Genomic DNA, 13,538 nt, shown 5'->3' on the forward strand with positions numbered 1-13,538 from the left:
ATTAACAATTCGTAATTGTCAATGAGTCCATGACTATTGATTACGTAACAATTTGACAACACATTAGAGGTGATAGAAACTCGGACTATACTTAATCCGAACACAAAGGCTAGCTAGCTTTGAGCAATCTTATAAGATCCTTGTTCATTAACTTTTTCACCTACACAATTTACCTAACAGATCAATTACTTACAAGAGCAATAGATGACAAAACATAAAAGACATAGATTTTAGCAACCCTGACAGAAGGTAAATAATATATGTAATGTTACATAACACTTACTCTGATAAGTAAATTGAGACATGCCATCGGATTAAAAGAAGAATTTGATAGCTTTCCTTACATGTTTTTAAATCAATATATTCAAAAATATAATTTCAGTAAAGGTATTCGATGTATAACGACCACATTTTGTACCTAATAAATGAATGGTCCGATATTCTTAATCAAGATATCATTTTGAATGTGTTATCAAAAGAAAATACTCCACCGAAGGAATTTTGATCGAACTAATTACACCTTGAATTTTGCATTGAAGTCTATGGGCAACATATGTTTTATTAAGAATTGTAAAAAGTAACTTATAATTTGCAAAACTTTATGATTATTACCTGCATAAACTGTCTCTTTATTAAAATATGAAATAAAATCAGTAATTTACCGCAGATATTTTGACGAAATTAAAATTTTCTTTTTTTCATCAAGGGGAGATAACTCTTTAAAAAATCTTAAGGTTCAAAATGACCAGCTCCTAATATGTTGTCTGTCATGTGAATTTGGTTCATTTCACTTTCATAGTTATCTAGCAACACGTGTTTAACTAGTTTAAAATGATTCAAAATTGTTCAATATCCCTTTATTATACATTGAATACCTTAATTTTCCTCACGACAAATGTGCTCCGTTGCGATTGATGGGGCATAATAATGATGGCGATTCTTTACGATCGACATGGAAGGTGATCACGCACGATTTGAGCTACGATTTGACCCCGACAAATTATAAAATCTAAATAGCTCAGATCCGTGATTGTTTTAGAACAACATAGTACTGGTATGTATTATCAGAAATGTGCCTGTATATTATTTACTTCAGAATAAGCCATTATCAAAAAATGCCTTTCATGTTTATATAGGATGTATGTGTGGAGAGCAGTAATAACAGCCAGGTTTTAGTCACTGTGATCTTCTAATTAACCATGTAAAATCTGAGGAAACCAGACCATCATATTTATAAGATGATATACAATCATGTACGTGTAGATTTCTTATCTTATGCTAATATTCTTACTTCCGCGATTCAACCTTTTCCCATTAAATCGCGAGTATTCAAAATCATAAACGTCACTTTTATCCTAGTTTCATTTTTTTTCTGATCTTTTCGAAGAATAAAAGCTGTAATTTTAAAATCCGCGAGATGTGCTGTACGCGGATATAAAATAATTTCTAGCGTTTTATCATGAATATATAGTTAATAATTATATAATTAAATATTAGATACATGAATTATCAACTTATTGTTTACACGTATATCAGGTGGTAACTAGATATCAATAAGTTTTTGTTTTCCGTTCCGCGATTTAGTAACACCCTAGCTAAATCCAACCTGATCTAACCTTGGGAACACCGGGGCTGCTTTCAATATCGTAGCAGCTAGCCTTGTTTCTAATTTAGATATCTAGAAAGGCTAGGTAGTCTTAATTAAACGTACTGAATGAACAAATGTTCTTCTTGCTAAGTTTATGTATCATTATGGCTACGTAAAGCTATGTAGCCTGTGTGATCTTTTTATCAGAAGGTTTTATCATTACTTTAGGTCTGTCAACATTTTGGAAGAACCGCATAACATCCATAGATATTATTAATCCAACCATAACAGAAACTAACACAATTCCCAGAATTCCCATGTTCCTGGCACTCGGCCGTGGATCCTCAGCACACATTTTTTTCCGTACAGTCGAAGAAAGAACTGAAGGGTCTACTTTTAATTCTGAGACCATATCTTCTATTTTTTTGTTGATGGTAATATTTTTCTTCACACACGTGCAACCACATGATGAAAAGTTAGACACCGGTATTTGTTTAGGGGTTGATAATTCACTAACTGGTTTCATTGTGACGTCATCAGTTGTTGTGTCTTGTGTAGTTTGTGTTGTGACATCATCAGTTGTTATGTCTTCTGTTGTCTGTGTTGTGACGTCTGCAGTTGTTGTGATTTTACGAGTTGTATGTGTCGTAACTTCTTGAATTGTTGTGTCTTGTGTTGTCTTTGTTGTAATGACTTCAGTTGTTGTGTCTTCTGTTGTTGGAGTCGTAACATCATGAGTTGTTGAGTCTTCAGTTGTTTGTGTTGTGGCGTCTTGAATTGTTGTGTCTTCTGTTGTCTTTGTTGTGATGTCTTCAGTTGTTGTGTCTTCGGTTGTTTGTGTTGTGACGTCATCAGTTGTTGTGTCTTCTGTTGTTGGTGGTGTGGTGACGTCATCAGTTGTTGTTTCTTCAAGTATCTGCTTTGTTGTGGCTTCTTTTGTTGTTGTTGGGTTAATTTCTAGTGTCTACCAAATTAAGAAGACAATACCTGGTATTCAGTAACAACAATAGCTTATTATCATTTATAAGCCGTTTACTATATATGTTTAGATATTGTTTTGTTGACCTGCATGACTAATGTTATCTTTGTGAAAATCCATATATTTAACATGCCCTACTGTAACGTCTGTTTTTAATTTTTGTTATCATAATGTTATTTATTAAATTTTATCGTTTCACAATTTTTAAAAACGGACGGCATATATACATGTATGAACATTTGTCACATCTTTTGCATAGCAATTATGATTAAGGTTCTGAAGCTAATCTACTTGACTTGGCATTAACCATGCAAACAACACGAAATATTACCATGCATGAGCGCTGAAAATCTTAAAGGTGTGAAAGGTAAAACCCGCAAGGCAGAACATGCATTGTGGCAACGCACTTTGAAAAAAATAACGCATTTAAAAAAAAATTTCAAAGTGCGATCAATTTGGGACCAAATCAACGCGCTTTGAAATTTTTTTTTCAAAGTGCGTTAAATTTTGGACCTAGGTGCGTTTTGAAGGTACATTAACATTTTTCTTATCGAGACACTTAACGCACCTTGAAATAATATGTATAAATCACATGTTTGTTTATAAGCACTTACAGTTGAATCCAGTTGAAAGATGTTATACATTGATCTCCATTATCAATATATAACGCTATATAAATCATTTTTCGTTTCTTGCATAGCACAATGTACCAGATTAGAAATAAATTTGCTGCATTCATAAGAAACGACAATTGCTGAGCGATGCAGTTTACGTTATATTTGGATAATTAAAATCTCCCGAGTTATTCGGTGATTTTTTTTTTTAGTTTTCTAACCCCTCCTCCCTTTATCTTACTTCCTAACGTTTAATTTTTTTTCTTTAAACTTTAAAACAAATCTACCATATACAATTAAATGTTCCATTTTCCTTATTCTTTCCTTTCTCGTATCCATTTCGTTCATGTACTGACTATGATTAAAAGAAAAAATTTAATTAAAAAACGATGTTTCAATTTTACTCAATGAATACTTACAGTTGTGACGTCACCAATTGCCTTAGTTGTGATTGGTGAACCAATCGGTTCACTGCACAACTCGTCCTCGGTCAATCCGGCTTTGAACGGTAAACTGTACGGGTCGTTATTTAGAAATCCTAAAACGCCATTAATCAAAAATGTAAATTTATCATTTTAATGTAAAATTAAACAATTAACAGGCCCGTAGGCCTCTTGATTGTTTTTTGTTTTATATTCAGAAGGCTAAATTCGAAAATATTCTGATTTTGATAATATTTTGAGAACCGTTTCGTTTACACACTTAGAATATAATGAAACCTTATGATCAAAAGCAGCATATAAAATTAAGTAAGGCGATTAAAGACTGCTACAAAGTCAATTAGACTCTTTATTGATTTAACCAACTTTGAACATGTGATCCTTATTTGCACCGATCGGCTGAGTTGTTTCATTTTTCTATTCTTTTTGAATAGTTTGCATGGTTAAATATTTGTAGACCTTCACAGAGAATAAGTAAATCTTCTGGCCTTTGGCCCTCGGGTTGATATTGGAGTCTCGGGTTGATATACTGGGATGTGATACAAATTTTGCCATGTATTATTCTCTCTTTTCATAATGTACTTTAATAATAATAATTATAATGGAACAGAAAACAATCATATATTGAACGTGAGACATCTGTGCGCTGAACCACCAACCAAGCAGAGAAATTGTACCCGTGATAAGTATGGTTTTTTGAGAGGAAAACAAAATACGTTTTGGTTATCCTGTGCGCATATGCATGGTAGTACCCAATTGTACCTTGCGTTATTATTAATTTTAAATTGGCAGGAAATTCTCAATTGATAGATGACAATACATCGGGAATTGGTGCTGGATAAATTGAAGTTATAGAAAATGTCTACAAGTCATGCAAATCTAATTAAAATTAGCCCTTTCATCCCGCTCTCCGTTATGTATGGTTATCGCTCCTTTCACGAACGGTAACCATACATATCAGAGAGCGAAATGAAAGGTCTAATTTTAATTAGATTGCAAGTCATGTGCCTTAACCCTTAGAGTAATATAAATTTCTCAAACGACGCTTAATTAGCTGTGTGAACATTATATTTAAAATCATTCACATTAAGAACAGCTTGTATGGACAAATCTTGCAGCAATTTAATCACTTAGCTATATATGTAAATTTACATACTGGACGGCCCCATACACCGTTCATGTTGTTTAGGCTATTTGGGCTATGGGCTCAACATGTCCAATTTCAATGCAGATGATTATAAAATCCAGGTATTTTAAATAAAAAAGAAGAGTATGAGTTTGTGAAACACTAATACTGTGACTGTGTATGGCATTTTGTGGCCAAGCTTAGTCCTCCACAAGTAGACCGGACTCCAGGATCAATGTTACATTTTAAGACGAAATTGTTGTTAGATGATGTTCAAAGGTAACCGCTCAACATAATAGCAAATTAGAATGAAATTCAAGGTCAAATCGATCATTACCCAAATAGAAATACATTTATTTTGGCAACTAAGAATGAATCTGCAATAGAGGCATGTCAAACTTGAAACCAACGTCCCTTTTAACTTGTTTTGATGCAAGATTCTGAGATACATGTAAACATATCATACCGAATGTCCAAGGTCTTGTTAAAATAGTTCTATATCCTTTAATTTACGAAGCGCTTTAATATACAAAGATATTCATAGTAAAATGGTCAGATTTTAAAGCTAAAACATTTGGATTCTTAATTTCTTTACTTTAAAGACAACAGTTTAATAGCCAAAAAAAACACAATCATTCAAAGTTCGAAGGCAAGTCTGGTGGGTAATGTGTTGACTATTAAGCTGCTGGGGAGGATGTCTTTATGTGTGTATATACACGTGTACCAAAATGTATAAACATTTATTAAACTTAATTATTTTTGGTCAGTTCTGGCAGAAATAACCGAGTTCAGGAATTGTTTACATTTTGGTTCTCTATAATGTACGAGATTGCCGGACATTCCAGGAATTTTAAGGTGCAATGTAAGTTCAAACATTTTCTCTTCAATCTGACCAGTGGAATGACCTACTTCTGTGGTAAAGGTGAGTGTACGCTAGATGAGATGCCGACAGTCTGCTAGGTAATCCAGTATTATACTGCAACATGGAGCAGGAACTCCCCGCCGTAACGTAGACTGCTCCGCAACTTGATGACGTAAGGCAGTGCGAAGCACAATCAGATGACGTCAGCGCGGTTTTGAATTCGTAACCCATTGCATAGACAGTGGTGGACATCGTTGTGAAACAGGAGTCTTCGCCTGAATGAAAGCAATGAGACATATTTTAATAGCCTTTTATGCATGTGTTTTGGATTTGAAATGATAACAAATACCGCATTGCGCATTTATAACTTCATCATCAGAATCGGTGGGTTTTTTGTCACCGTAGTTATAAAATGCAAGAAATTGTAGCATAAGGCTGAAAAATGCTTTTTCGTTATATCCTCCCTTTTATTTTACCAATCAATGTTACATATGTTTCACGTATATCGAGAAAAATGAGTAATTAAGTAAATCTATTACATACTTATTCAGTTTATCCGCTAAATGTACAATAAGGGACAATAAATCGTTGCACAAATAAATTGCTTTGGCACATGGTAAATGCAGCCTGAATTTTAACACCTTTTTGCGTAGTGTATGTAAACACAACAGAAGAATGATAAAATTAAAGGTTAAAGCCCTATAAGAGCTCAATTGTTATGGCCAGGAAACTATATTGAATTTTCTTCGGATAAACAATCTTGAACTTGTTAAGTTGATAGCTGATTTAATCATTGATTAAAAAGAAATGAAAAGGGCGGACATTTTTATCTTTTAAAAAAAAAATTGGAAACTATCATTTCTAGCCACACAAAATGTTCCAAGAAGGGTATCCTCCATTTTTTTTACTGACTGGGGAATTATTGGAGAATGTATATCAATGTCAATAAAAAAAGAAGAAGAAATAAATAAATTACTCAAGTGATAGCTATTAAGAATTGTTTTTGAAGTTTAGAAAATGCTGTGAAAAGACATATTATCAATTAATCTTTTATGCTTCATAAGACCAAAAGTAAAATCTTTAATATTAGCACTTAAAATTTTCTCATTTAGAAATACTCGAAACTTTGTCACCACTGGCAGTATATTGGAAAACGTATATATAAATAAAAGAATATAGCGGACCTTTTTGATAAGTATAATTTTCTTTTGAATCTCCAAGTCTGCGATTGATTTTTTTGCCGAGCTGTCATGCGCTGTTGAAGTAGCATTTGTTTGCACTGAATATTTGGTAATTAAACTTTAATCTGGCATTTGATTATTTTCCCGAAGCTTAAATTACACAAAAGCGTTTAGAAAATTAATTGGAAGAATAATCAAATGGCACTTATTTAGTATTTTATGAATCACGATATCATGAACAAACGACAAAATATATCGCAAGACTATATCTAAAGTATATAAAGAGCTAAATAATTGCAATAAATTCAAAGTACATGCAAAAAATGATCATATAGTTTCTCTCTCTCTCTCTCTCTCTCTCTCTCTCTCTCTCTCTCTCTCTCTCTCTCTCTCTCTCTCTCTCCCTCTCTCGTTATCAGGTTATATTAAAGTCTCGAACTTTACCGCTCGGGTTTTCACAAATAAACCCAAGGGACACTGCAGAGGAGCACGCCGTTAGACTGAGGAAGTCGAGACTGATGTACCCACAGGCGGTGGCCACAGGGTAGCCCAACAGACTGTCGAATCTGCTGGTAATGTCTGCTCTGGGCACACAATCTCCCCAATGAAACTCGGATGATCCGCCGACGCTGGACTCCATGTGTAGACCAACCCAATATTTTCTTCAAAATCAAAATGTAACTTTTTTTGTAAACCTATCCACTATTTTTTACAATATAATTTAATTCTGGTTGTAACGCGCTTTCTGATTGGCTGAACAAATATTTTATTTCGTATAAAGAATGTTGCCTACATCATATAATGTGATAGTAAGACTTACGTCAAAAAACGCATGAAACCACCTGACTTTACGTTTTAGTTTTATACAATCTAGTGATAGAAATGGTAAAAATTTGCTGTCTATGAAAAACGTAAACTTTTCCAAACCATTTTATATCTGATAAAACTAATAAATATTGAATTCAATTCTTAAATAAAAAATGAAAAAATGTATGTAGATCCACCTTAATTTTATTTTTTTTACAAAAATGTAAAAGTACGTTATTACTACATTTGTGAAAAATACAATATAATGACTCACCTGATTAATTGATTGGATGGGTGGATGATATGAATTGATACTTATAAGACAGATGTTTGGATAGTTGATAGATTAGACAGATAGATTAAAATATAGAAACTTAAACGGTCTTGAATAATACATAAATATCTTTTTATCTGCATCATTTAGTTTGCAAACTTGGAATCCATTTAATTTCGTATACTGGAGGAGAAAAGCGCCGAAAATAACAACTACCTGCTTGGCAGCCAGCCAAACTCTGATGTATATACGCCATTGGCGTGTTCGATGAAGCTCTTCACGGAGACGAGATCCGTTTTGTCCCCGAAGCTCGCCAGTGTGAGACCACGGTGTTTACAGGCCTGGTACGCCTTGCCCCATGGCAACAGACTGGTGTGGAGCTCAAACCGACACGATGAACTCGAAACTGAAACAGAAAAAAAATCAACTGTGAAATTGATTATCTTCATGATGATCATATTTTCGCTATTAACAGCAAAAATTACAGTATTCATTGATTATATTTCCGATTTTGTGTGGTATTTCAAACTTTTGAATCGTAAGATATTGACATGTGAAAAGAATAAGAACATATTACTAATTTACCCTCTTTTTTGCAACACAAACACACATGAAAGAAACCCCCAGAGTTAAACAGGACTTTAATTAGTTTTACAGGCTCATATGCTTATCAATTATATTTATGTACCTCTTACGAGTCTTGGCTGGTTTCGTCTTATCAAAAGTATATACGTGACTTAATATCCATTTCATGGTTAAACTATATACAGATTTCTTGTTAATTTATATATCTGTACACTAGAAGATAACCCGCGCAAGAGCGGGAATTTACACTTTACACATTATTATAATATAATACTTAATATGTTGGACCATATTTTTTTGTTCATTTCTGTAAAAACTTTGTCCGATTTTTTTCTTATCTTATTTTTTGAAATTGAAATAAAAATTTCCCACCAGTGAATTCGTATTTAGTATAAATATCTTTAAATTTGGTTCTTTATGTCAGCTTTCAATATAATAATTTCTATTACTGCCCCAAATAAGAATTTCAAATAAAAACTGGAGGGGGAGTGGGGCATCCCCATAAAACTTCCCCTTTTTATGCATACACCATTTATCCATATAGACGTAGAATACACTAATCTGTTCATTAATGTTTACAAATTAATGTCTAAGGTTTACAACCAATCTTTAAAATGAAATCAAAACACGCTAGGTTATGCATTATTATCCATTTGCATGCATATGAATTATATTTTTTTTTTCAAACCAAGTTGTCAAAGTATCTGCCCGATGTTTAACTGGCCCTACACCTTCCGCCATGATGTAAATTAGTCTACCCGTTTCTGGCATCCCGCTCTAGAAAGTTCTTTACATTAATACTGAAGTCGCAATAATTGTTCCATTTTATTTATTAACTTTTTGCATTAATCGAAGTCCGATTCACGGTATCTGCCTGCGATGCATGATGAACTCGACCTACACTTTTCGTTGATTAGTCAATCCGCGTTCTGGTTACCCCGTTCTGGACATTTTGCGTATATTCATTATTTCTTCGTAGAAAAGAAGTTTAATATTATTACTTATTAGGTTTGTTACTGACTGTTTAAAGAAATTTGTGGGGTCGGTAAAGTCCATAAATTCTTTAAAACAATTAAGATTTTCCCTTAGGGTGATTTAACCATGCATCGGACACATACCTTGGATCGGACAACTTTGTTTATAAATATACAAATAAAATGTGCATGCGCTCATGTGTTGTTTCGTATATTCCTGAATTAGAACAAATGAACTTTATCATTATTAAGAATTTGACAGTCACATTGTCAAATAAATAGCAATATAGACATCGTAAAATGACATCAAATACGCCATTATTGAAAATTAAGTTACGAAGATTTTACACTAAAGCATTATTTGAATGTTGTGCGTTTGATTGTGAATTAGTGAAAATGCACTCTCTGCCTAAAATAATTAGAAAGAAGTAAGTTTTGAAACAAAATTTGATTAAAATAAGTCCAAGAAATTTGAACAATTAATGTCAAGGTCATTATTGCACCATATGTTCATTTCACCATGGATCGGACAAAAGTTAACCATGCATCGGACAGTTTTCACTGCATGATTTTTTTTTTTAATATGGATATTATGTGCCCATTCCTTGTGATATACTTTAAATGTGAAGTAAAATATAAATTTAAAAAATAATTGATACAAACATTTTCCTCAAACCACTTAAAAATCGAGTTTTACGGACAAACCCTTTTTAGTCCAAAGTTCCTGTAGGAGCTGGCACGATAAAGAACCCCTTATGATAAATATTCCTTTAAACAGAAGCACTAGTCTAAATTCCTATATGTAGATTTAAGGACTTACATTAAAAGAAATATGAATTGCAATTGAATAAATTAATATTTCCGAACCTTTGTATTTTTGCATTAAAACCAGAAAATGTTGTTATTTTTAATCTCTACTGTACTGCTATAGCTGTCCGATGCTTGGTAAATATTGTCCGATCCATGGTGAAATAGTTCAACGCTTCATTAATTTGCTTTATTTTCTACATTTTTAACAATTTCACAATTTTTTCTTCAATAATTAAGCAAGGGGAAAACCTGCAACTTTTAAAACAAGTTGTATTTATATTTGGACGATATTTGATGCGTGAACAAAGGGAAAAATCCAAAGGTGTCCGATGCATGGTGAAATCACCCTATATTTATATAGAAAGCTCTTCTTCTAAAGAAAACATATATAGTCTATAAAAGGGTACGATCATCGAGCTCTCTTTCGAGCAACACAGAATTGTTGATTTTTTTGTTTAAGCAAACCGGTTTTTTTGGACATATGCTGTTATAAGGTGGAATAACAGACCTGGAAAAGTCACTCAAATTAACAGGACATTATTTGATAATGAACGATATAAAGATAGATAAACTGTACGTATGTCAAATCAGCGAAAAATCTGCAGTTTGGGGATACAAAATGAATATCTAAAATATTTATTTCAGTAAGTAACAAAAGTAAGTAAGTAAAAGCCCCTGCGGGATTCGAACTCGCGATGTACGCATCACAAGACAGACACTTTATCCACTCGGCTATGAAGTAAGTTACATGTTTTAGTCAATAAAACCCTTTCAATGAAACGAAATTTCATTTCGATCAGCGGTCAGCCATTTTGTGATGATGTGTTATTCCACCATAAATAGTTTCCCGAGATAAAACATTTGAAATTCTTTTAATTCAAATATATATATATATATATATATATATATATATATATATATATATATATATATATATATATATATATATATATATATATATATATTCTAAGTTTATATATTCATATCGAATGATATATGTATTTTTCAAATTAAATTAAATTCAACTTTAATTTTCTTTCATATCGTACTGCATATCATGTATTTAAAATTTTTAAATTCAGTGACACAGATATGTAATATGTACTTAAATACTTTTCTCTCTTATTCCTCTCTATTCACGAGTATGTAATGTCCTCTATGACTTATTTCAATGTTCTTATTTTATTTGCTAAAATAAATTATATCAAAAAGACATTGCAATGCTGTTTTACGGGTTACTGGTATAAATAACTACGACTGTCGACACACATGCGTCCGAGAAAAAAAACAATACTAACACAAGAGAAATATTGCAAACAAAAATCTTTAAAGCAGTTTGAAATGAAATGAGAAGTTAAACAAAATTTCGCTACATTGCTATTAAATATATTGATTTTAGAATTAACAGTTGAAGATTTAATTGATCAAACAACAGTTTTCTTTGACGCTAATAATTGGGTGGTCTCTACACACTATTGTATCATGTATTGCCTAGAATATCCCTGATAAAATATTCAAATCCCTACACAGACATCAAAACACGAATAGATATATGCTGACACCTATTAACTAGAAGTATTTCAATAAAAACTTACTGCCTAGAATATCACTATCCGCAGAGCCAACAAATCCAACATTATAGTACAACAATATGTAGAACACATAAAATAGTCGCATGGCGCTCCGGTTCAACGTTTGACAGTAAGAGACAGTAAGCTAAATCCAAAAATGACGTTGTTTTAAAGCATTGTCTACAAGTATGAGCAACAAAAATGAAAATATCGACCCAAAAGCGTTGAATTTTGAGACCTTTTTAATATCGATAATACAATTTAGCTTAAGTATTGACTTTCTTTTGTATATGTTTAAAAGTTATTTGGCAAAATTGTGTGTGTACTGAAATGCATGCATGTTTTAGACAATTTTTGTATTATCTAAGAATGGCTCATATTTATTTAGCTTACACTTAGCTTTCAATATATGTCGTCAAGTAGGAAGTAATAGTTTTTAAAAAAACAACAGGATCTTTGACATCTGATTTTATTGTGTTCTGGAGTTCACCATAGGTTTTCAAATTCTCCGCTAGAACTGCATTATCTCCCCAAAAGCGAAACTCTTTTTATAAATTTAAATCATCATGGCATCATTATCTCCTCCTCCTCCTCCTCCTCCACCTCCATTCTTCTTCTTCTTCTTCTTCTTCTTCTGTTTGGTACATGTACATTGGAGATAACATGACAATAAGCTAATCGGTGGAATTTAGACATATGTCTTTAACTAATTAACAATTCTTAATTGTCAATGAGTCAGTCATGGACTCATTGACAATTAAGAATTGTTAATTAGTTAAAGGTACATATAAACAAGTTCTAGTAAAAGATGCAACCTTTGGATTTCCCCTTTAACGTGTCTTATTTCACGCCGCTAAAATGAATCATGTATATACATAAAACAGAATAATGTAAAACCATTTTATTGTGGTTTCATTAATATTCAAGGGTATGAATTTTCGTGGTAAAGGTGAAAAACACAGTTTCAAAGATACGTAAATTCGTGGCCAATAATCCTTACAATACAAAATGTGAGTTGAAATTGCACTTCCATGAGCATTTGTTTTCATGGATAGACTTAACAACGAAATTCACGAAAATTGGTATTCGACGAATAATTATTGTATATTTCTTCATTATTTCTTCCCTGACACAACATAACTTTTTGAAGAAATAAGCTTGGCACAAATGAAGAAATAATGTGACCAGCAGAATAAAATCTCATTGCTATGCGAGAGTTGATGGGTTGAAAATGTATTTCAGTATTAATATTTTCTTTCTTTGTACTAACTGGTTTATCTGGTTAGTTTGTGAAAATTAACGGTTCTCATTATTGACAACTTTACAAATTTTAATGGCAAGGTTCTTCTGCGCCATTTTAAAAATTCATTTTTTATAAGTACATGCAACTATTATAAGTCAGACACCAACTGGGAAAATATATCTAAGATCAATTGGAAGGATGTTTAATTTTACTCTAGAACCTTGAAATACACGAAGCAACAATCTGGTTTGTGAAAGTCGAATGTACCTTTGTATAGTTAATCGTTACTTCAATGTCAAGTTTGAAGGACATCCATTGATTTATATGTTGTAACAATCTTTGATTCGAAGGTTTGATTTGAAAAACTTTACTATCACTATCTATTGCTCGAAATATTTACATTTAAACAGTATACAAACAGCTGTGATGAGGCATCTATAAATTTGGCTTATGCAAACAAATTGATGGTCAGCGTGCTCCGTTG

General features: G+C 32.4%; 1 protein-coding gene across 1 annotated transcript; it reads right to left on the reverse strand.

The window, feature by feature from the left end:
- Positions 1–890: 890 nt before the first annotated feature.
- LOC128164109 (uncharacterized) lies at positions 891–11,940 on the reverse strand. The gene is made up of 6 exons (XM_052827855.1): positions 11,836–11,940; positions 8,088–8,277; positions 7,235–7,452; positions 5,657–5,884; positions 3,601–3,719; positions 891–2,552 (listed from the first exon to the last, which is right to left on the reverse strand). Exons 1-6 carry the CDS (start codon positions 11,915–11,917, stop codon positions 1,767–1,769), a joined length of 1,623 nt encoding a protein of 540 aa, XP_052683815.1. The 5' UTR covers positions 11,918–11,940; the 3' UTR covers positions 891–1,766.
- Between the last annotated feature and the right edge of the window lie 1,598 nt (positions 11,941–13,538).

This window comes from Crassostrea angulata, chromosome 9, assembly GCF_025612915.1.
Source record: "Crassostrea angulata isolate pt1a10 chromosome 9, ASM2561291v2, whole genome shotgun sequence".
In the NCBI taxonomy this organism is placed as follows: domain Eukaryota; kingdom Metazoa; phylum Mollusca; class Bivalvia; order Ostreida; family Ostreidae; genus Magallana; species Magallana angulata.